This window comes from Dreissena polymorpha, chromosome 9, assembly GCF_020536995.1.
Source record: "Dreissena polymorpha isolate Duluth1 chromosome 9, UMN_Dpol_1.0, whole genome shotgun sequence".
Lineage (NCBI taxonomy): Eukaryota > Metazoa > Mollusca > Bivalvia > Myida > Dreissenidae > Dreissena > Dreissena polymorpha.
In genome coordinates this window covers 53825688-53849063 of record NC_068363.1, presented here as the reverse complement: position 1 = coordinate 53849063, position 23376 = coordinate 53825688, and the positions used below count along the sequence as shown (strand labels likewise).

At 34.4% G+C, this 23376-nt stretch overlaps 2 protein-coding genes and 1 long non-coding RNA gene across 3 annotated transcripts in view; 1 reads left to right on the top strand and 2 right to left on the bottom strand.

The window, feature by feature from the left end:
* The window catches only part of LOC127844249 (uncharacterized), a 40409-nt gene extending 18887 nt beyond the window's left edge, over positions 1-21522 (top strand). Inside the window, exon 2 of the mRNA XM_052374313.1 lies at positions 21164-21522. Within this exon, the coding sequence (XP_052230273.1) occupies positions 21164-21381 (218 nt within the window). The 3' untranslated portion in view covers positions 21382-21522. The remainder of the gene's footprint in view (positions 1-21163) is intronic.
* Positions 2564-7220, bottom strand: LOC127844250 (uncharacterized). Its single transcript, XM_052374314.1, has 3 exons — positions 6195-7220; positions 5883-5969; positions 2564-2941 (listed from the first exon to the last, which is right to left on the bottom strand). Exons 1-3 carry the CDS (start codon positions 6349-6351, stop codon positions 2853-2855), a joined length of 333 nt encoding a protein of 110 aa, XP_052230274.1. The 5' UTR covers positions 6352-7220; the 3' UTR covers positions 2564-2852.
* Positions 13770-15540, bottom strand: LOC127844252 (uncharacterized). The gene is made up of 3 exons (XR_008032645.1): positions 15359-15540; positions 14104-14194; positions 13770-13835 (listed from the first exon to the last, which is right to left on the bottom strand). It is a non-coding gene; the product is annotated as an uncharacterized LOC127844252 (long non-coding RNA).
* Positions 21523-23376: the final 1854 nt, after the last annotated feature.

Here is a 23376-nt window from a genome sequence, read left to right as displayed (position 1 = left end):
AAAAATAGATTTTTTTTAAAAACAAACTTACAAAGGGGGTTAATTTTGTTTGTTCATTTCAAAAGTTCAGTTTGAGTTTTCTCCCTTTATCAGATTTTGTTTTCACAATGAAAACCTGGTTTTGTGACAATTTTGTCCCTTGTTATTTTTTGCAATAGTCGTTAACAATTAAAATATTTAAAAGATCGCCGTGGCATAGTGGATATGGTGTCCGTTTAGCGATCAGGAGGTCACGGGTTCGAACCCCACTGGGAGCTTTCCTTCTATCTCCCCCAAAAGACACCAAGTACTGGTTCTATTCCCAGGAAATGGACTCGAGAGAGTTTATATAAGCCTATGGCTTTCGATGCAATCAAGCTAAAATAAATAGGTTTAAACTAATTCAAATAAAACAAACAAACAATTTGAGCATATTTTTAATTGCTCTTACTCCACGTGTACCTCTAATAATAGATCATTATCGACCATTATTAGGGGACAAACACCATAATTGATCCCCATGAACGACCCATAAATCGTTCATACGCAGGGGTTTTTTTTTAGAAAAAGGGGAAGACGCTGGTCGCTGGGTAGATGGGGAAAATAGAGCGCGAAAGAGACATATTTGGGGAAATAAAAAACTGTTCATTTCAATGTCTATAACTCACCTACAGACTTCAGGGGGATTTTTTTAAGAAAAAGAGGCATGTCTCTGACCTTTTTGTTCTTAAACACATGAACAAGTATGATATTAAAGTCAAAGTCCTAAATAAAGTTGCAGGGGTAGATCTAATACTGGGAAATGTTTTCAACTGGGGCCGGGGGACGATGTCAATATTGTGATTTCAATTTCATGATGAATGGGTATAGATGATTTAGATCTGCTACAGTAATGGAAGGGAAAGGTGCGGCAGCTGCCGATTGTGTACTTTCACTTTCACAATGTTCGATGTTGATTACATGTACAGTCCAACCTGTCCCAGCGACCACCTTTTAATAGAGACCACCTGTCCATAAAGACCACAATGATTTCCTCCCGAACGATTTCACTATATATTGTACCTGCGAATAAAGCCCACCTGCGAACAAAGACCAAGGACCGCCATTTTACATTCCCAAATGTCCATTGATACCTAACAAAGACCACTTCAATCATAACAATCAATGATTTCGCAACTTTCAATAAGAAAAATGGCCACCATGACGCTGTGATAGTCACATGATAAACATCTTACCAGTAGACTCGTCGGTCGTTATGCCAACGGAGGATATGGAGATATTGGCAAGTGAAAGTTTACTGAACTCGATAGCAGTTGTTTGTTTACTTAACACACATTGCTAATTGGTAGCCGCCTGCTTCTTTTACGCATTTATCAGTTTGTCGAAAGTATAAGAAGTTGCCCTTGTATTTAAGTGACTCGTGATTAATGTACTAATTGCCGCAAATATCAAACACAAGTTTGGGGCTTATCAACTCATTAAGGAAATTTACTGTTTCGTTACAATTACAATGCCAATTACAAACATACATTTTGATATTCATTCCTTTCTTAAATTTCTCCGTGATAAGATTATCGATACGGAATTTGTCAGTCCAAGTAAATATTCATGTATGTCAATAGTTATTTATACATGATATGATTAATGAAATAAATAAAAAAAACATAAGGAAATTGAAATAATAAATATAAAATCAAAACTGTGTTTTCAATCCTTTATGACATTATACATGCATTAGTATTCAACCATTTAAGCAATAGAGCACATACATAGATAAGGTACCTGTTAAAATCCTAGTAGCATATTTTGCAAAGTTTCAATCGATCCTGCGAATAAAGACAACCTGTAAACAAAGACCACAACGACCAAATCCCTTAAGTGGTCTTTATTGACAGGTTAGACTGTACCTCCGAATCGTGCTGGGTTTTCAACGGTTTTTGATGATTCATTCTCAAAAAATGCGTAGACGCAATTATTATTTTCCGAGTCCGAATGTTTTATTTTGTTCGTGTATGAACGCCAATTGTGAGACTTTTCTGTTTTAACGTTTATATCTTGGCTTTCACATAACCCGGATGAAAATTCGACTGGTTTCCGGTAATTAATTGACGAAACATCCTTCTCGCGCAAGACCGATTATACATAAACACATTAGGTTTACCTGAATGGCAGTAATGGACATTTTCCATTGCATGCAACCTAAAATACACAATGATATTTCAACACACTATTCTTGCTGTCAATTCAAGCCTGTACGAAAATATTTGGGCAGACTGCAACCAGATTATATACAGAATAAAATACACAAAATCTGTAAAGAATCTGGGCAGAAAATATTTGGTGTTCATTTAAAATGAGTTGAACCGGATTTCTATTTATAGATTTTTTCAATATAAACAAAGAATGAATTCTGTACAGATTTTACAAATTAAGCGGAATTTTTTCGGGGCAGATAAAAATCTGGGCAGAATTAAATCTGGGGAGAACCAAAATGTGATAATATATAATTCAGTACAGAATAAAATCTGTATACTATTAAATTCTGTACAGAAAATTTTCTGTACAAAAAATGTATACAGGAAGAAAAAGCAAAATATACAGACTGTCAATAAAAAACATTTTTTATTGAAATTATAAAATATAAACAATAAAATATATATAATGAAATAAACTGACAGTAATTTTTTTGTTGTTGATCTGATTACGTTATGACAGGGTAAAAATCACAATTTAACACCCCCTATGTTGAGTCTCAATTTAAACAAGAGATACTATAAAAATGTATGCCACTCCAATGTGCAACAAAGTAATTAGTTCATCAGTTGGTTAAGTTGTTTTTTAATAAGTTGATTTCAATTTTTTCCTGGAGTATTCTATTTGGAGTGTAGTGTCGCTGCCTTGTTGAGGGAGGTGTCATCTGGCACTGTTTTGTTGTGGTCTTTGCACCTCATCTGGACATAACCTATCAGGAAAAAATAAATGTTTACATATTACATAATTATATCATTCCTAAAAAACTGATACATGGTGAAACTACTTACTACTCTGTTTCAAAATTCTTGTGATTTACAACATTAATGCCATACCTGTATTAAAGACATCATACATCAAGTGCCATCCCAACAAACTTCATTTATAGCACAAACATCCAATTGCATTTCAAACCATTGTCTGATTCTAGTATTAACAAGCAAATTTGTTGAATTGATATCCCCCGCCAATATGCTTCTGGACACAAAAGTGTTATATTTGACACTCAAAAAATGCATTTTATCCCATATATGTACTTATGTCAGTAACAGACAACTGCACTACTTAATTCAGAGCTAGGGGGAGACTGGCTGTAAAAAGGATTAAGCTACGCGCAAAATTTGAGTCAAATACCTCCATCCAAGCTGAAGTTATTGAGCAGTAAGCTTTCTTATTTTTAGTGACACATTTGGGCTCTATATGCTATCCCAAGCTTGGCCTCAGTGCAAGCTCATCAATTGAGTCTAGGCAAACTTAATATGTTATTGACCAGATACGCCCTATCCGCATCTAATAATCTCAATTTAAATATGCTTCGAAAACCAGGTCATAAACTTAAATAAAAAGCCTACCACTACAGTACAGCCAAAGCGGCACAAACATAATCCGCGGCTACGCCACGGCCAGATTATTAGTCCGCGGCGGCCGAATCGTGTGTTCACGCGGCGTATCGCCGTGGCACTCGGCATCGATCCGCGCAACGACGCCGAGTCTGTATTAACCTCGCGTACTTTCGCGGAGTAAATCCGCCGCATACGTACGCGGCGGATCGAGTTAAAAGATATCCACCTACATGTACATATATGTATGTGTAGCGTAGAATTAATTACGCGCAACTGTTTATGTTTCGTTCGATTATCATTATTATATTTGTAATCCGAAACACACTTCAGAATTTTAATGCTAACGCGTCCTTTGGCAAATTCTAGCGTCAAATAAACAGTGCTAAAATATCCTTTGTTTCATAAAAAGCGCGCGAAAATTATGCAGACATGTAGAACGTCGTTTGGAAAGTTTGGGTGTATTTTGTGTTGTATAAATACATGAACATCACGTCAGGCGTAAATCGCGTGTTCAGTGGAGAAAAAAAACGCCCCGATTAGACGTTATTTCATCATCTCTATAAATAGTAACAAATGCCCAAATGTATTTGATACTTAAGGAAATATCGAGAATGTTTGTGTACAGGGGTTTTTTTTACTAAGAAAGTGACGCCGATATTCGGCGTCTTCCCCTACCAGAATTGTTTCCCTCAAAATACAATTTCCCCACCAAAAATATCATTTTTCACTAAATTATAATATTTTCTCTCAAAGAAATGTTTATTTTTCCTTTGGGCATTCGACAATTATCCAATTTGCACCATGTACAACGATCTCGCTCTCTCTCTCTCTCTCCAGACGAACACAAAAAATCTGGGAATCCCAGTTATTCTAAATATAGCTCTTAAATTACGTCATGTAAACTGGGCAACTAATCGTAATAATCATGTGACTATTTTACTGGATACCGGTCTTGCGCGAGAAGGGTGTTTCGTCAATTTATTACCGGAAACCAGTTGAATTTTCATCCGGGCTATGTGCAAGCCAAGATATAAACGTGAAAACAGAAAAAAAATGTCTCACAATTGGCGTTCTTACACAAACAAAATAAAACATTCGGACTCGGAAGATACTGAACGCATCGAGGCATTTTCTAAGAAAGAATCATCGAAAACCGTTATAGCCCAGCAGGATTCTGAGGTAATCAACATCGAACATTGTGAAAGTGAAAGTAGACAATCGGCAGCTGCCGCTCCTTTCCCTTCCAATACTGTAGCAGATCAAGATCGTCAACCCATTCATCATGAAATTGAAATCACAAAATTGACATCGTCCCCCGGCCCCAGTACAGAAATATAGTTGAAAACATTTCCCATTATCAAGATCTACACCCATCTATTAAGAACTTTGACTTTAATACGTGTTAAATGTGTTTAAGAACAAAAAGGACAGAGACAAGCCTCTTTTAATGAGTTATAGACATTGAAATGAACAGTTTTTATTTTTTCCCCTAATTTGTCTCTTTCGCACTCTTTTTTCCCCTGTCACCCAGCGTCCAGCGTCTTCCCCTTTCTCTAAAAAAAACCCCTGGTGTATCGTAAATATTTACCAGCATTTGCTTTAAAACTGGAATATACGGGATTATCGGGTAATTAGTAGCGATATTAACTGTATAATATGAACAAAATAAAACGTGTTTATATACGCATATTCAAACAATAGTTGTAATAAGCTGATAATTAACAAAACTACAAATACGTCGTCACCGTCTTGATTATTGATGTGGCTTCAAACTGCTAATTTTCTCAGCTAAGGTATAATAGCGGAATCAACATGCAATTAATTTATAAATCCACCATATGCTTGAGCCTTGACCACTTGTATGTGCGAAAACATAATTACGTGACCTTGTTTATGTGTGAAATACATACGCGGGAAACAAACTTAATAATTGGCCAGACACATTAACTATGCTTACATGTATATGCTAATACAATCCGCGCACAATAAATTTATTATGATTTTAATTATTGTTATAATTGTTCTTTCAAAATTTGTTAACTACATGTAACTAATAATAAAAAAAAATATATTTCATGATCGCATCGACTCGGCATCATGTCGCGGACCGCGGCATGCCTCGGCGGACAGATGCGAAGTTTCGCGGCGAAATGCGACTTGCCGCCGCATACTGACGCGGCTTCAACGACTGACGCGGCATCGACTCGTTTCGCCTTGCCGCCGCGGATCGCGAAATACGTTTGTTCCGCTTTGGCTGTACTGTATTTCATTATGTTAAATACCTAGAAAAAAAAACAAGACAAAATGTACCTTTGCAGGCAGAAATGATGACGTGCTCGTTCCCCGCCAGCAGACCATGGCCTCTTGACCGTGCTAATGTCTCCCTCTGTATTATGACTGTTTAAAAATAAATCAAACACTTCATTCACCTTATCTAAAACTAAAAATTATATTTTAAGACAGAAGTTGAACTTTATTTAAATCTGTGAATATTGCTTAACAAACGTTAAATTGAAGCATTTTTCTAAGTTTCAATTTGTAAGCAAATTTAAAAACAAAGTAAAATACTGACAACAGATTAAATACATATTTTGATGACAGAAAAAGCAAATTTTAACATACCTCTGGTATTAATGATGATTCTTCCCTCATAGTCTTCTGCGCCCCATTTCATTGAACATTTTGATTTTCGCTTGAAAACTTGACATGTCAAGTCTCTGTGATTTTGTCGCACACTTACAAGTGTATTGTCCTTTTCAAAGTAGACTAAACCAAACATCTTTAAACCATATATATTACAACACTTTTATAATGTCTTAATTTCCTAATTGTTTCTTTTTATAATGTTTTTTTTTCTTGCCATGTCACAAATTTTGTATTGTTAAAGCACTGGCATTCCAATGGATATTTTCATTAAAAGAGAGCCAATTACCCAACGTATATGTGGTGAAAGAGTAAATTTACCACACCTGATGCTGGTGTTTGAATATACTTGGGTAATTGGATCTTTCTATCTTTGGATATCAGTTAAAATGTCACAGCTGAGATACAGCAGGCAACACCTTCTAGCAATTTTCAGTATTTTGGGACAATTTATCCAACAATAGGCAAAGAATAAAAACTTTGTAAAATATTAAACCTTATTTCACTCCATTGTAGATTTTTCTTGAAGCCTGTTGGTTTAAGTTTTAACTTTCTATAATGTTCCTTATGACATGAAAAATATTGCTATATTTTGTTGTTCCTAATAATATGCTGTATATTTTTGGTCATTTTAACTATTGTATGAATTGATTCAATTGAACATTACTGTTGGTTTTCGGTGAATACAGAAATGTTTCCTGCAATAAGCAATTTGAAACTGAAAGCAGAAGTCTGTTTCTTAAATTATACAAGTCCCATTTTGAAATTTTTGTATCAGAATTTTTTCTAAGTCAAACATTTTGCCTTATTTTTCTACCAAGTACAAAAATTCTGCCTTGCTAAAATGCATTTGCTAAAAATCTGTCTTGTAAAATTGTAAGTGTTAAAATTCTGTCTGGGGTTATAATCTTTACAGATAAAAGTTTGCTTAATTGTAATTCTGCATAGAAAATCTGTACAGATTTCAAGGTATATTCTGGGTCTGTTTCCGCTCTGTACAGAATAAATGAATTCTGTCTTGATTCTGGGCAGATTTTGTACAGACTCATTAAGACTCATTTTGCGATTCATTAAGCTTGCGCAAGCTTAGAATTGGAACCTCGCAGCAAGCTTGCGCGAGCTTGCACAAGCTTGCGCAAGCTTGCTGATGATGTTTATTTGCAAGCTCGCGCAAGCTTGCGCAAGCTTGCAGATTCCATAGAATAGTACTTTCAAGTTTGTTCAACCTTCCAATCTGAAAAAGTAAACAGTACAAATGAACAATTTATATTTAACAGTTTATATAACATAGTATATACATATCTACATAATTGACACATTTGAACATTTAAACAAGCTAGTGCCCTTCTAGCATTTGCAAATTTACTGTTAATTATTTCATTGAAAGCTGAATCGGACAGGACAGTGTACCATTGTCTTTTTTAAATGCATTTAACACAAAATGTTTCACAGCCTGTGTGGCAACACAAGGCAAACATGTTGTTGATATTAAAGTATTATTGGCCTTGCCAGGCCCATTGGCGCTGGACTTCGCAAGTTGTTCCCTGCTGAAAAGGACATCCAGCAGAGCAATTGTTAACTTTTGTGGATTTTAATGGCTCCAGCATGCCGTTCTTGTGAAAGTTGCCCCTGAGTAATGTACACTTCGTGTTCTGGATGAAGGTGAACCTTTTTAAGACCAGATCTCTGCAAAAAAAGAGAAATCAATACCACTGAAATGTATATAATGTTATTATTTTTTATATCCTTTTATTTCAATAAATGTGACTGCAACCATAATTAGCAGGAAGCAAGTTCATGAGTTAAAATATTAAAAGATTAATTGATATGTTTCATAATGATGCTCTGTGGAATCTGCTATTCTGCTTTTTTATGAAACTCATTGCAAGTTGAAAATTAGCTTTACAGTTCAGAGCTAACAGTTTATTTGTAAAAACAGGGTATAAGCATGTTATAGCATTGTGATATTATTATTTACTTGTGATAAAAGAAAACCTGATAATTTCTACATGACTCGATCATGACATGAAATTGATAAGCTACAGAAATCAACAAATATCCGCTTTAAAGAAAAAAGTATGTCAGCTTTGAATTGGTATTTTAACAGATAAGGTCAATGTCATTTGGCAATTTTCAGTTTCAATTTTTATGCCCCCCTTCGAAGAAGAGGGGGTATATTGCTTTGCTCATGTCGGTCGGTCGGTCTGTCGGTCGGTCTGTCGGTCCGTCCACCAGGTGGTTGTCAGATGATAACTCAAGAACGCTTGGGCCTAGGATCATGAAACTTCAAAGGTACATTGATCATGACTCGCAGATGACCCCTATTGATTTTGAGGTCACTAGGTCAAAGGTCAAGGTCACGGTGACCCGAAATAGTAAAATGGTTTTTGGATGATAACTCAAGAACGCATACGCCTAGGATCATGAAACTTCATTGGTAGATTGATCATGACTCGCAGATGACCCCTATTGATTTTGAGGTCACTAGGTCAAAGGTCAAGGTCACAGTGACCCAAAATAGTAAAATGGTTTCCAGATGATAACTCAAGAACGCATACCCCTAGGATCATGAAACTTCATGGGTAGATTGATCATGACACGCAGATGACCCCTATTGATTTTGAGGTCACTAGGTCAACGGTCAAGGTCACGGTGACCCATAATAGTAAAATGGTTTTCGGATGATAACTCAAGAACGCATATGCTAGGATCATGAAACTTCATAGGTAGATTGATCATGACTCGCAGATGACCCCTTTTGATTTTGAGGTCACTAGGTAAAAGATCAAGGTCACGGTGACCCAAAATAGTAAAATGATTTTCGGATGATAACTCAAGAACGCTTTTGCCTAGGATCATGAAACTTCATGGGTAGATTGATCATGACACGCAGATGACCCCTATTGATTTTGAGGTCACTAGGTCAACGGTCAAGGTCACGGTGACCCAAAATAGTAAAATGGTTTTCGGATGATAACTCAAGAACACATATGCTAGGATCATGAAACTTCATAGGTAGATTGATCATGACTCGCAGATGACCCCTTTTGATTTTGAGGTCACTAGGTAAAAGATCAAGGTCACGGTGACCCAAAATAGTAAAATGATTTTCGGATGATAACTCAAGAACGCTTTTGCCTAGGATCATGACACTTCATAGGTACATTGATCGTGACTCGCAGATGACCGCTATTGATTTTCAGGTCACTAGGTCAAAGGTCAAGGTCACAGTGACAAAAAACGTATTCACACAATGGCTGCCACTACAACGGACAGCCCATATGGGGGGCATGCATGTTTTACAAACAGCCCTTGTTTAAATATATTCTGTCACAGTGGTGCTTGTTGTTTTACCCTTTCACATTCCTCCCAATGATAAGTCCCTTGCAGACTTTGATCACAGTGGTCCAACTCAAGCCATTAGCTGGAGACTTCATGTTTATTTTGTTGGCTTCCACTACACCGTATGTAAGCTGTACTGGTGTTGGTTTGTACACTGTCTGCTTTTGTGCTGCTCAGCTGTTGCAGTCTCCTTTTTTCCCCCCATCCTATGATATAATCTGAAATGTTGTTTATATAAACTAATTATATATTTAAAAGCAATATTTGTATTTTTATCTATTTTTGTTAGAAATTCTGTTGTTTTAAATTCAAATTGGCACACAAAATTGACTTTCCATCGATCATTCTTTTACATTTCCCACTGGAACTCAGTACATAAACATAATTCAAATTATATTATTCAATCATCTAAATTAAAAAGGATTGCAGAAATCAAAATACACACCTTTATGCTGTTCTGTAGTATTCCAAAAACACAGTGAAGAATCCTCAGAGACCAATACACAGTAACCAGCCACTTTGAACCTCTTTTGAAACAAACTTATTGTTCATTTCCACACTGTATTAATTACACATTGTTTTTTCACACAATACTCCCTTGCTATCAGAATTGCATGGTATTTTCTACACTACAATGTTAAGTCCTCATGTTGCTTGGAATTATACCTACAATTTAGGTCAGTCAGTTGTTTAAACGCTCTTGATTCAAATACATGTAAACAACTTCCTGTGAATTACTAGTAACCAATCCAAAGCCTGTTAACCAGATGGTTTTATAATCAGGTTCTTGTATGAGGGCTCAGCATTGTCAGGGAATATTGGGGCTGCAGAAAACCAGGTCCAGGTCAGCTGAGGGTCAGTGTTTATCTGATTAAACAAACATTGTCTTTTATGTATCATTTCATGGAGTTTGAGACTGGGAAAATGTGTTTTAGAAATTTAAACTACTATACATTTCTATTATAGTTTATCATGCATAGAAACTTGATTCATTTTGATAACATAAATATATAATTAAAATAGTATTGTGTTAAATATTTAAAAGGATGAAAACCACCAAATCTTGTTATTTATAAAACTTTAATGAAATAACAATTAAAGAAGAGCAAAATTAGCAAAAAATAAAATAAATTAAAGGTGAATTGAAATATCAGCAATAACAATGTTTATGTCCCCCAGTCTATACTGGGGGACATACATGTATTGTTTTTGCCCTGTCTGTTGGTTTGTTGGTTTGTTGATTTGCACAAACTTTAACATTTGGCCATAACTATAATTGCAATAATGAAGATAGCAACTTGATATTTGGCATGCATGTGTATCTCATGGAGCTGCAATTTTGAGTGGAAAAAGGTCAAGGTCACCATTCCAGGTCAAAGGTCAAATAAATAGGTCAAAAGAGCATCACTTGTTTTTACATATATTTTTATTTGTGTCGCATACAATACAGTGGTTATTATTATCCTCCGCCATTGGCGGAGGGATATTGTTTTGGCGTTGTCCGTCCGTCTTTCCGTTCGTCTGGCACTTTTTTGTCCGGAGCCATATCTTGGAAGTGCTTTGGTGCATTTAATTGAAACTTGGTATGAGTATATATATGGATATGAGGATGATGCATGCCAAATGGCATTGTACACCATCTGTTATTAACGGAGTTATGGCCCTTTGTATCGTAAAAAAAATGATTTTTTAGCTGAGTGTCAAATATAACACTTTTGTGTCCAGAAGCATATTGGCAGGGGATATCAATTCAACGAATTTGCTTGTTAAATATGGAAACATAGCCTTGAATGCAAGTCCTATTTTCAACTTCACCAGACAATGTTGACCTATTTATTGATTTACACAGTATAGAAACACTGGCCAATTAAGCCTTTGCAAAGAGATCATTTGGAAATTGTATCACAGAATGCCTATTCATTTCGAAGGTCAATGTTTCAGGGGGCATTTTCTCCAATTAGCCAAGAGATTGTTTGATTTTATTCATTCAGACATACTGGCGGGAAATTTATTTTAAATTTGATTGGCTTCTGAGGTCGTGAAAGGTCAAAATTTATGTCATGTTAAACAGCTAGGCCGAAATTTTTTTTTAACTGATTATTAAGATACTGTGTTTCATGCCATTAAATTTGAATCCCAATATGCTGGGGAAAAAATCAGCTTCCTTGAAAAAATGATTTTTGTTAACTTTTTATATATTTTTGTACTTTGAAATTTTTACTCATTTTCAGCTCAGACATGCACTATACTTTGAAATTTTCAAAGTCCAACAGTTACTAAAAAGCTTGCGCAAGCTTGCATCCAAAAAAGCTTGCGCAAGCTTGCACAAGCTTGCACAAGCTTGCAGAATTTTGTATTAAAATACTTGCAAGCTTGCGCAAGCTTGCCGCAAGCTTGTACAAATTAAAATTTAGCTTCGCAAGCTTGCGGCAAGCTTGTCGCAAGCTTGCGGCGAGCTTGCCGCAAGCATTAATTTTGGTTTGGGCATCAAATATTTATTACAAATCTTCACAGTGAATGTGCATCACGGAAATCAGTGTTGGGAAATTGGAGTTAGTCTACCGTTACTCACAAAGTTAATGCATTTAAGATGAGTATCGTTCGAAAATGGAAAGAGACAAACATGATATGATTTATATGTTAGTGGATCTGTGTAAAATCAGATTCATATGCATATTCTGCTTTATTATGTTTGTCACGCTTTACAGTTCACTGAAATAGCATTGAAGTGCAAGATGTTGAAAGGTAAAGAAATGAAATTAATTATTTTAACTCTATTTAATACATCATTGACATAGCAAGACCACTAAAGCGTTTTTTTTTATAAATATTTGTTAATGTTTTCACCATATGATATTTAATTTGAAAGAATACTGAATTAAATTCTTACTGTTAAAGAGGTTATGATTAAATGGTATATTTAAGAATCTATATAGATTATTGCAAGTTCAATATGAATGTGGAAGGATATTAACTTAACATTGTCTTCATTGTAAGAACACATTTAATTAGCATTTTATAAAATAAAAATGCTGTCAAACATACTTTAATAATTTTAATTCTGTTCTTATAATCGTATTTATAATGTTTCCCAATTTCATGGTTTATCGCGCTATTTTTCCCAATTTCATGGTTTATAGCGCTAATTTTCCCAATCCAAAAGGCACAGGCTGTAAGAAAAAAAATATTAAAAAATCACTGTGTATATAAGCAATCTTCGTAGTTTCACAAAATCAAACGACAACAACAGAACTCTCCAAGTTATTCAATCGTTTCGCGTTGCAACGATTTATAATTTTCAGGTTTTTAAATCGTCAAAAGATGCATAATAATGGCTATATTAGACCATGGTAAATGTTCAGTATTCCTGTTTCCTCACAAATGTCATAACTAAAACGAAAATTTGCGAATCTGAAACAATTTTTTTCAGTTTTGTCAATTTACCAAAACGTGAAAAGATCCCTTTAACCATAATGTTACAGTATGCTGCATAAATGTTAATGACTTATTTATTAAAACATAGAATCACACAAATGTACATTATCTGAAAAGAAAAACATACATCCTGTACGAAAAAGTTTGGGCAGACTGTAACCAGATTATGTGCAGAATAAAATACACAAAATCTGTATAGAACCTGTGCAGAAAATATTTGGTGTCCATTAAAAATGAGTTGAAGCAGATTTCTATTTATAGATTTTTTCAATATAAACAAAGAACGAATTCTGTACAGATTTTACGAATTATTTAAATTAAACAGAATTTTTTAGGGGCAGAAAAAAACCTGGGCAGAATTAAATGTGGGGTGAACCAAAATGTGAGAATGGTATTCTGTCCAAAATAAAATCTGTACACAAAATAAAATCTGTACACACAAAAAATTCTGTACAGAAAAATGTAGCAAAATGTAAAGCAAAATATATAGACTGTAAATATTAAACATTTTTATTTAATGATATTATGACATGTTTATATATATATAAGAAAAGTAACAAATACTGACAGTCAATAAAATAAAATAATTTACTCTTACACATCCCGTTAAGAAATAAATCCCTAAATACAACACACATTATTGTATCACTGTTATATGACATAAAAACACAGTAAATAAAGTAAGTTTATGTTTTAAGAAATTACAGTTATTATATTGAGATGAAAATCCCTTTTTCTTCATTTGCCTGAACTAGACCCTGGTGAGGTACCATCACTCTGCACTTAACTGAGCCAGTGGTCGTTGTCAGGGGAAAGTTGCTACACAATCTTTTTTGATAGTTGCTGAAAGCAAAAAATACACATAACTATTTTTAAATCATTTTGTTTAGTCAATCTGAATGAAATGATCATATGGGATCTACTAAAATTACAACTTAAATAACGCAACATGGTTCACCAACTTGCTTCTCTTTATATTTTGCTTTTCACATTATAAAATAAATTTGACATTTTTTCAAATGTAGGTCATTTCATAGCGTGTTTTATAAAAAGAGAATTTGTAATGTTGATTTAGTTACAAACCGCATTATATTAAGTTTTTGCTTCACACCTTTTAAGTGATAACAGCACCATTACTCTGTGACTGCACTTCTGAGGTCGTTGTCAGGGGTAAGTTGCTACACAATCTTTTTTGAAAATCGCTGAAAGCAAAAAAAATACAATTTACTATTTAACAAGGGACAAAATTGTCACAAAACCAGGTTTTCATTGTGAAAAAAAAATCTGATAAAGGGAGAAAACTCAAACTGAACTTTTGAAATGACCAAAAAAAATTAACCCCCTTTGTAAGTTTTTTTTTTTTTTTAAATCTATTTTTAGTCGTGGCGACCTTGACATTGGAGATATTGACGTGATTCTTTCGTGGGACACACCGTCCCATGATGGTGAACAAATGTGCCAAATGATTTTAAAATCTCACAATGAATGACATAGTTATGGCCAGGACAAGCTCATTTATGGCCATTTTTGACCTTTGAACTCAAAGTGTGACCTTGACCTTGGAGATATCGACGTAATTATTTCGCGCGACACACCGTCCAATGATGGTGAACAAATGTGCCAAATGATTTTAAAATCTGACGATGAACGACAAAGTTATGGCTCGGACAAGCTCATTTATGGCCATTTTTGACCTTTGAACTCAAAGTGTGACCTTGACCTTGGAGATATCGACGTAATTATTTCGCGCGACACACCGTCCAATGATGGTGAACAAATGTGCCAAATGATTTTAAAATCTGACAATGAACGACATAGTTATGGCCCGGACAAGCTTATTCCGCCAGCCCGCCAGCCAGCCAGCCAGCCAGCCCGCCAGCCAGCCAGCCCGCCCGCATTCGCCAATCTAATAACCAGTTTTTTCCTTCGGAAAACCTGGTTAAAAATTACTTTGTTTAGCCAATCTGAATGAAGTGATCATATGGGATCTACTAAAATTACAACTTAAATAATGCAACACCTTTTAAGTGATAACATAGCTTTCGTAAATATGTAATTAAAAAAAAGGCTTTACATTTTGTGGCAGAGTAGTTATTCATAAATAAATCTAAGTATTGGTTACATTGCCCTTTCATTTGGTCACTGATTAGGCAATTGATTGTTACAACTATATGTTGGTTTTGTAAGATAGAGATACCTTTGACTGACTTATGTCTTTTATGTGAACATACTGCAAAGATAATTGGTTTCATCATTTATTTAAAATGTAAATCACCCACCAAAACAGATCTTTGTAACTGTTAAATTATATCATTAAATTAAACATAACATTATAAGATAACAATGTAAAGAAAAACAATACAAACCTGTTTAACAGTTCAAAGCATTTCCAAAAGGGCCGCTTCATAACTCACTGAATTCCTCTTTTAGAGACTTGTTAATACACAAAATGTTGATTTCCACATTCTAGTTAATTGTTTATGAATGTCCATCAAAGTATTTCAGGATATTGTTAAAACTTCAACTTTAAAAAGTCCCAACATTGCTTTGAAACTGCATTTCAGGTCTTGCATGGATCTATGTTTACATGTTCAAATTTGGCTCCCAACCAATCAGAAGAGATTATACACATTCCAGCAAGCCAGTAAAGATAGCCCCAGTTTCACATTACAAGTATCAAGCAGGCAGGATTTGTTTGTTAGGGGTTTATGATTATTTTCAAGTGAACTGTTACATAGGTGTATACAAGCACTGACATTACAATTTTTCATAGATAGAGTCAGAGGAAGGCAAACTAAACATTTAACCCCAGTGGAAATACATATACCATTAAAGCAAAGCAGTTTTCATAAGTCAGGGGGGGGGAGGGGGAATTGAAAAACAATTTTCAATATGTATTCAACCCTAAATCAAGTTTACTGTAAGAACCTTAATTCAAAGATATTTTATGATTATAGTAGATCTACATGTACAAAGGTACAATTAAAAGGTAAATTATCATTACATACTCACATATTTTAATATTATGACATGTAATATATACATGAATGGCAATTATTGTATAAATTGAACTGAACATAAATATTGTTTTTCTTGTATAGGGCAAATGTTTCTCATAATAAACATTTAGAAACTTGAATCAGGAGTCTATTTTTTTTAATGATCTAAGTCCCATTTTGAAATTTTGTTTCAATAGTTTTCTAAGTCCAATATTCTGCCTTGCTTAATACTGCCAAGTACCAAAATTCTGTCTTGCTAAAATGCAGAGTGCTAAAAATCTGTCTTATAAAAATGAAAAGTATAAAAATTCTGTTTGGTATAGTAATATGTACAGATGAAATTCTGCTTCATTGTAATTCTGCTTAAAAAATCTGTACAGTTTTCCAGGCAGATTCTGGGTCTGTGTGCTCTTTGTACAGAATAAATGAATTCTGTCTTGATTCTGGGCAGATTTTGTACAGACTCAGTACAGAATCTGCAAAGAATTTTCGTACAGGATCAAACATCAGAAAATAAAGCATCTCAATTCAAATTGTTAAACAGTTACATTTGGTTATTTGGCCATGATATACATCAACTTCTGTTTATTATCAAATTTCACAAATTCTAAAACAACACCTATTGTTAACAGGGTTGGCATATTGACCGGTCAATTGAGTATTGACCGGGCTGGCGGTCAATACCCGGTTAAAACCGGTCAATACTGGTCATTATTGGTCAATACTGGTCATTATTGGTCAATACTGGTCGAATGAAAATTGTAGCATTTAAACATGACAAAGGAAGAATTTAAGCTATTCTATACTAAATCAATAATTAATCTGTAATTGATATAAAAAATTAAGTTATCTATTGTAAAAAAAATCTTTAAAGCTGTAAAAAATACTTCTTTATTATTTATGGAAGCAGTCTCAAATACAATGTAGCGCAATAATAAACAAAAAAGCAAGATCTTAAAAATAAGGTATAGATTTATATAAATTTCATGAATACGGTTCATTTATCATATATTACGATCCAGAATATGATTGAATTAAATGTGCTGCTTTTGTCCATATTAAAAAGGGATTTGGAATTATATAATATATAAAAATGTAGTAAATGATAGGGAAAACATTTCAGCTTAAGGAGGGGAAAACTTTAATATTTTTGAAGCGGAAACCACCTGTATTTGGCTGTTTATCAGTTACCGGTAATCAGAGGGGAGAAAAATCACTGGTATGAGCTTGATATTTTAAGTTGTTAATTCCAGATAGGCAATAGCCTGTTTGAATCCTCTCTTTTATGTAGATATGTAACCTTTGTTTTTGTTTTTTAAGGTTAAACATTCTAATTAAAGTGTGTACTTATCTATTGAATTGTACTTTTTGTTTTTTATGTATGTGTTTACACAAACTTTTCATTGAAAGAATATATGCTGGCTTCAAAATGCTGGGATTTTTTAAAAATTTGGTTAATTTTTAAGCATATTAATTTGAAGTGATGAAAAGTACACTTGAGTGTATAATGCGCTTACAAAATTCACTTCCAACACTTCATAAAGTGTATCATTTGTATGACTGAAAATGCACTCTCAAGTGTATTAATGCGCTTAAAAATTCACTTTTAATACTGTAAGGCGTATTATTTGTATCATCGGGAATGCACTCAAGTATATTAATGCGCTTAAAAAAATCACTTTCAATTTTGTAAGGTGTATTATTTGTATCAATGGAAATGCACTCGAGTGTTTTAATGCGCTTACAAAATTCACTTCCAACACTTCATAAAGTGTATCATTTGTATGACTGAAAATGCACTCTCAAGTGTATTAATGCGCTTAAAAATTCACTTTTGATACTGTAAGGCGTATTATTTGTATCATCGGGAATGCACTCAAGTATATTAATGCGCTTAAAAAAATCACTTTCAATTTTGTAAGGTGTATTATTTGTATCAATGGAAATGCACTCGAGTGTTTTAATGCGCTTACAAAAATTCACTTTGAATACTCAATGAAGTGTTTTATTTGTATGTCTGGAAATTCACTCAAGTGTATTAATGCTCTTAAAAAATTCACTTTGAATACTCCATGAAGTGTATTACAAATGTATTTGTATGAGTTAAAATACACTCAGGTGTATTGATGCACTTGAAAGATTACTTTAGTTACTGATAAGTGTATTATTTGTATGCCTGAAAATGCACTCAAGTTTTTAATGCGCTTAAAAAATTCGCTTTTAATTCTGTAATGTGTATTATTTGAATGACTGGAAATGCACTCAAGTGTATTAATGCGCTTTAAAAAATTTACTTAGGATTCATGAAAAGTTCTTCATTAGTTCTTAAAAAAGGCAAAACTATTCAAATTAAAGTAATTTAAGAACTGGTACGTTTTGTATCGTGTTGGTTGATTAATTAAAATATATAATTTTTAGCAAGAATGATGTCTGGCTGAACTTGTGCAAGTATTGTTGGTTGCCTGAAGTAAAAAAAAAGAAGCTTACAATTAGATGAAATTTACATGGTTATTGTGTATAAAGAATGTAAAGATCAAGTATTTTAAGTAAAATAATAATAATCTTAAATGTTACTAACATTAATCAGTATTAAAATAAAGAACTTACAAGATAAGTATGCTAGACATTTCAATATTACTTTCAAGAATATGTATGAAACATCTAGCACAAAGGAATTCATGAATTATTCATGATGGATCCTCAAAGTCTGTCTCAGAAAAGTCATTAGAAATAATTGTTCATGAAATGTTCATCACTAAGTATTTATGGTTAGATGGAGAACTGTTCATGAACTTTGAAGTGTTCAACAATAATTCATAAACTGTTCATGAACGTCTCCTAAGAACAGTTCATGTGCAAAAGTTTGTGAACCAAGCTCAGGAACTTTTCAAGAACCGTTCATGAACAGTTCTTGATTGGCTTGAAGTGTTCATTAAATCGATCATGAACAACATTTCGCAGAGGTTACATTATGCTGTCAGGCACTCGAATAGTCGAGCGCGCTGTCCTCTGACAGCTCTTGTTTATATTTAAAATGTATGGATCCTTGCTGATTTTGCTGATCCGGCTTTTACACGTTGACATACATGTAGCAACTGCGTTCGTAAAGACAACACGAATAATCGCTTATTTTAAACATTGTATAGAGAAAAAAAGTTGTTTGCACTTCGAATGGGAAGATCACATTCACCTGATTTAATTATGAACGTCTTGAATTGGAGATCAGGAATGAACTGCAGCGACAAATTTACAAACTTCACCCAATAGTTTGGAGACGCCATTTTGGAGATGTGTATTGAAATTGACATTTTGATGATGGTGTCAATACTGACATAAGCGTGTTAAATCGTTTGTTTAAATAGTTGAGGATCAGTACATGACATTGTATACAGTTATCATTTGTCTTTACATTCTGTGCAACACTTGCGAGTGCAATTACTATATTGATATTTAAGATTTATTGTCCCCTTGATGACGTCATCTAACTTCTGTAGTGCGGACTGTGGTGATTTAAAAAAAATAAATGTTTTTGTGATTTATGACTTTAAACTAGAATAAAATATATAAGCTCTTGGTATCAAATTGTTTGTTTTGTTGAACCTGAGTCATGTTGATAGAAATTGTTGACTTTATTGCAAATCCCACGCAACTCCAAACATTTACTGATATAAGAGCTTCCTGTTGACCATGATATAAAAATATATATCAGGCAACGTTATATCAGGCAGATATCAATGCGGTGGTATGATAAACACTGATATGCACAAAAAATGCACTTCTTTAAAAACAAATGTACTTTTTGCATTTAAAGATGCACTTTGTCTTCAGAAGATACTCTTAAATTACAGTAAAATGCACTTTAAGATAATGAAAATACAGAAAAAAAAAGCACTTTAATGCACTTAATTATGAAAAAAGTGCAGAAAAATACGCTTTTTAATTAAAATGACGAAAAAATACACTTTTTGAAGCGTATTTTGTTAAAAAGTGCATTTATTTTGAGAAGGGTATAGTGTAGTCTATTATTTTCGCAATGCTAAAATGTGTGTTGGAGTTAGTCAGACAATGGTTCCCAAACCCATCAAACATTCCATACATGGGTCATCTGTGGGAATTAGTTTCATTATTTCATAAAATGATAAATGTCAATAAACATCTACATTGATAAATAGAAAGAAGTGGATTATTTAGAGAATTCACATCAGTTACATGTACCTGCCATCTGTCAGACATTATATTCAGTGTAGTGTAAACTTGATATGAGTCATGCGCTAGCTACTGGCTGAGATAAGTTCATAACCTTTCAAGTGGCCGGTGCTTAGCATTTACAGGGAAACTTGAATTTCAAGCACAGACAACAAAAAACTTTTTTCTGTAAGTCAATAACTATATAACTTACAATCACTTAATTACACATACATATTGTTTGTATAACAAAGTGTATGTATGCCAAATTTCATTGGGAAAAATTAAATTAAATACAAACATAAATATTATAAAAAATAAATTTTTGTTTTCTGCTGTTTACACCAGTGTACAACTGAAAAGTATACATTTTGTGAGTTTGTGGTCCTTTTATACTGCTTCTCTGGTGTTAAATGTTTGTATTTTTCGTGGCCACTTGATTGGCCTAACTTAGATGGTAGAATTTCACCTCCTGTGACTGATGTTGAATACATTTCTAAAAGCAAACAACTTCAGTGCCTTCAGTGAATATCTTGGTTGAGTTCGAAAATGGTCGTGATCAATGAAAAAACATGGCCGTCAGGGGGTGGGGAAGTTTACTCTATATGTAAATAGTGAAAACATGTGAACAGTCTAGAAGGCACATTTTTTGCCCAATCTTCATGACATTTGGTCAGAACCTTTTTTCCTGGATACAACGGTTTTGATCCATTTTGTAACATGACAGCCGGGGGGTGGGGGGGGGGTCATTTTCCTAAGATTTATATAGTAAAAAAGCTTATGAACACTCTTAAAGTCACTTGTTTTGGCCATCATCATGAAACTTGGTCAAAATATTGGTTTTATTGATATGTCGGACTTTGTTGGTTTTGCGTGAGCTGTACTGTACGCAAAGAAGAAAGAAATTTATGCGAGGTATACTATACATGTACATGTTTAATAATTAACTCTTTGTTAATGAACATGTTTCATATCTTTTCTTCACAGAAACCTCTAAAAAAATTGAGGGTGCACGAGCTAAAGCCTTCAAGGAAAGCAGTTGGGCAGCAATACTTGGTGTTCACGTTCTCAGACAGCTTGCAGTTTCAAATGAGATGATGATTGACTCTGGTTATGCTGATAAAACATCGGAGTGTCCCTGTGGATGTCGAACTCCACTTTGTGTTGGAGACAACAGCATTGGTAATAAGTCCTACAAAAAATAAATCAATAGGGCAATAATTTGTTTAAAGGCCGCATTTACAAGAACATAACAGTAATCACATTGTTTGTCCATTTGTCACGCTTTATATGTGGAACATCACTATTGCCTTTTTAGCTCATCTGTCATGTAGTGACATGATGAGCTATTAGTATACTTGAATGTCTATCGTCCACAATTATTTTAACAACATCTCCTCCTAAACCGCTGGGCGAATCTTGCTCAAATTTGGCTGGAATTTTACTGGCATGAAGCTCAAGTTCAAAGAATTGCATTCCATGCATAACTCTGGTTGCAAAGGCAACAGAAAGGAAAACTTTTAAAATCTTTTCTGAAACCGCACGGCATAGAGCGTAGATACTTTGCATGAAACATCATCTTGTGGACCTATTCCAAGATTGTTCAAATTATGACCCTGGGGTCAAAACTAGCTCCGCCCTTTGGACAAATGTGTTTTCCTTATATGTATATAGTGAAACTTCAAAAATGTTCTTCTCCGCAACAGGCCTAGAGCTTAGATATTTGGCATGAAACATCGTCTTGTAGACCTCTACCGAGATTGTTCAAATTATGCCCCTGGGGTCAAAATAAGCCCCGCCTTGGGGACAAATGTGTTTTCCTTGTATGTATATCGTATATTCCCTTATATACACCCCTCCCCTAATCAACGCCCCCCCCCCTTTTTTGAGAAAATAAAGAAACATGACTTACCAAAAAATACGATTTTTAGCCGAAGTTTTTTGGAAAAAAAATCCGGCTTATAGATTGGTGGTGTAGGGCTGGCGGGTGTGCGTGCTCGAAAATGTTAAAGTTCTTATTATTCCCCCCTTCGAAGAAGAGGGGGTATATTGCTTTGCTCATGTCGGTCTGTCCGTCCACCAGGTGGTTGTCAGACGATAACTCAAGAACGCTTAGGCCTAGGATCATGAAACTTCATAGGTACATTGATCATGACTCACAGATGACCCCTATTGATTTTGAGGTCACTAGGTCAAAGGTCAAGGTCACGGTGACCCGAAATAGTAAAATGGTTTCCGGATGATAATTCAAGAACCCTTATGCCTAGGATCATGAAACTTGATAGGTAGATTGATCATGACTAGCAGATGACCCCTATTGATTTTCAGGTCACTAGGTCAAAGGTCAAGGTCACGGTGACCCGAAATAGTAAAATGGTTTCCGGATGATAATTCAAGAACCCTTATGCCTAGGATCATGAAACTTGATAGGTAGATTGATCATGACTGGCAGATGACCCCTATTGATTTTCAGGTCACTAGGTCAAAGGACAAGGTCACAGTGACCCGAAATAGTAAAATGGTTTCCTGATGATGACTCAAAAAAGCTTATGGCTAGGATCATGAAACTTCATAGGTACATTGATCATGACTCGCAGATGACCCCTATTGATTTTCAGGTCACTAGGTCAAAGGTCATGGTCACAGTGACAAAAAACATATTTACAAAATGGCTGTCACTACAACTTAGAGCCCATATGAGGGGCATGCATGTTTTACAAACAGCCCTTGTTTCATTCTATAACTTCAGTATGCTTTGACCTAGAGTCTTCAAACTTGACATAAAGGTTGGTCATCACCAGCAGATGTTTAACGTTGTTATTGAATAATTGTATCGCTGTCGACTAATACATGACCGATACTGTGATCGGGCACAAATAGAATGAAAAACATCGTCTCATAGAATTTTAATTTTTAATGATTCCACAGATTTGTAGCAGACCGCGCATATGTTAAACTAAGTTAACACACATTACACGTTGCGGTCTGCTTATCCACAGACCGTGTAAAGTATTCCATACTGCAGAAGCGGCTGGTGGCATTTTCAGATTTGAATTATGATTACTTGATGATTGTTTAATTTATATCATCTGTTACTTTTGAGTAATTCACATATTTAAATGTCTGTTCAAACTGTGATCACAAAAACTAAATTATTATTCGCAAGTAAATTCAGGGGTTTTTTTGGCCCGATTTTATAG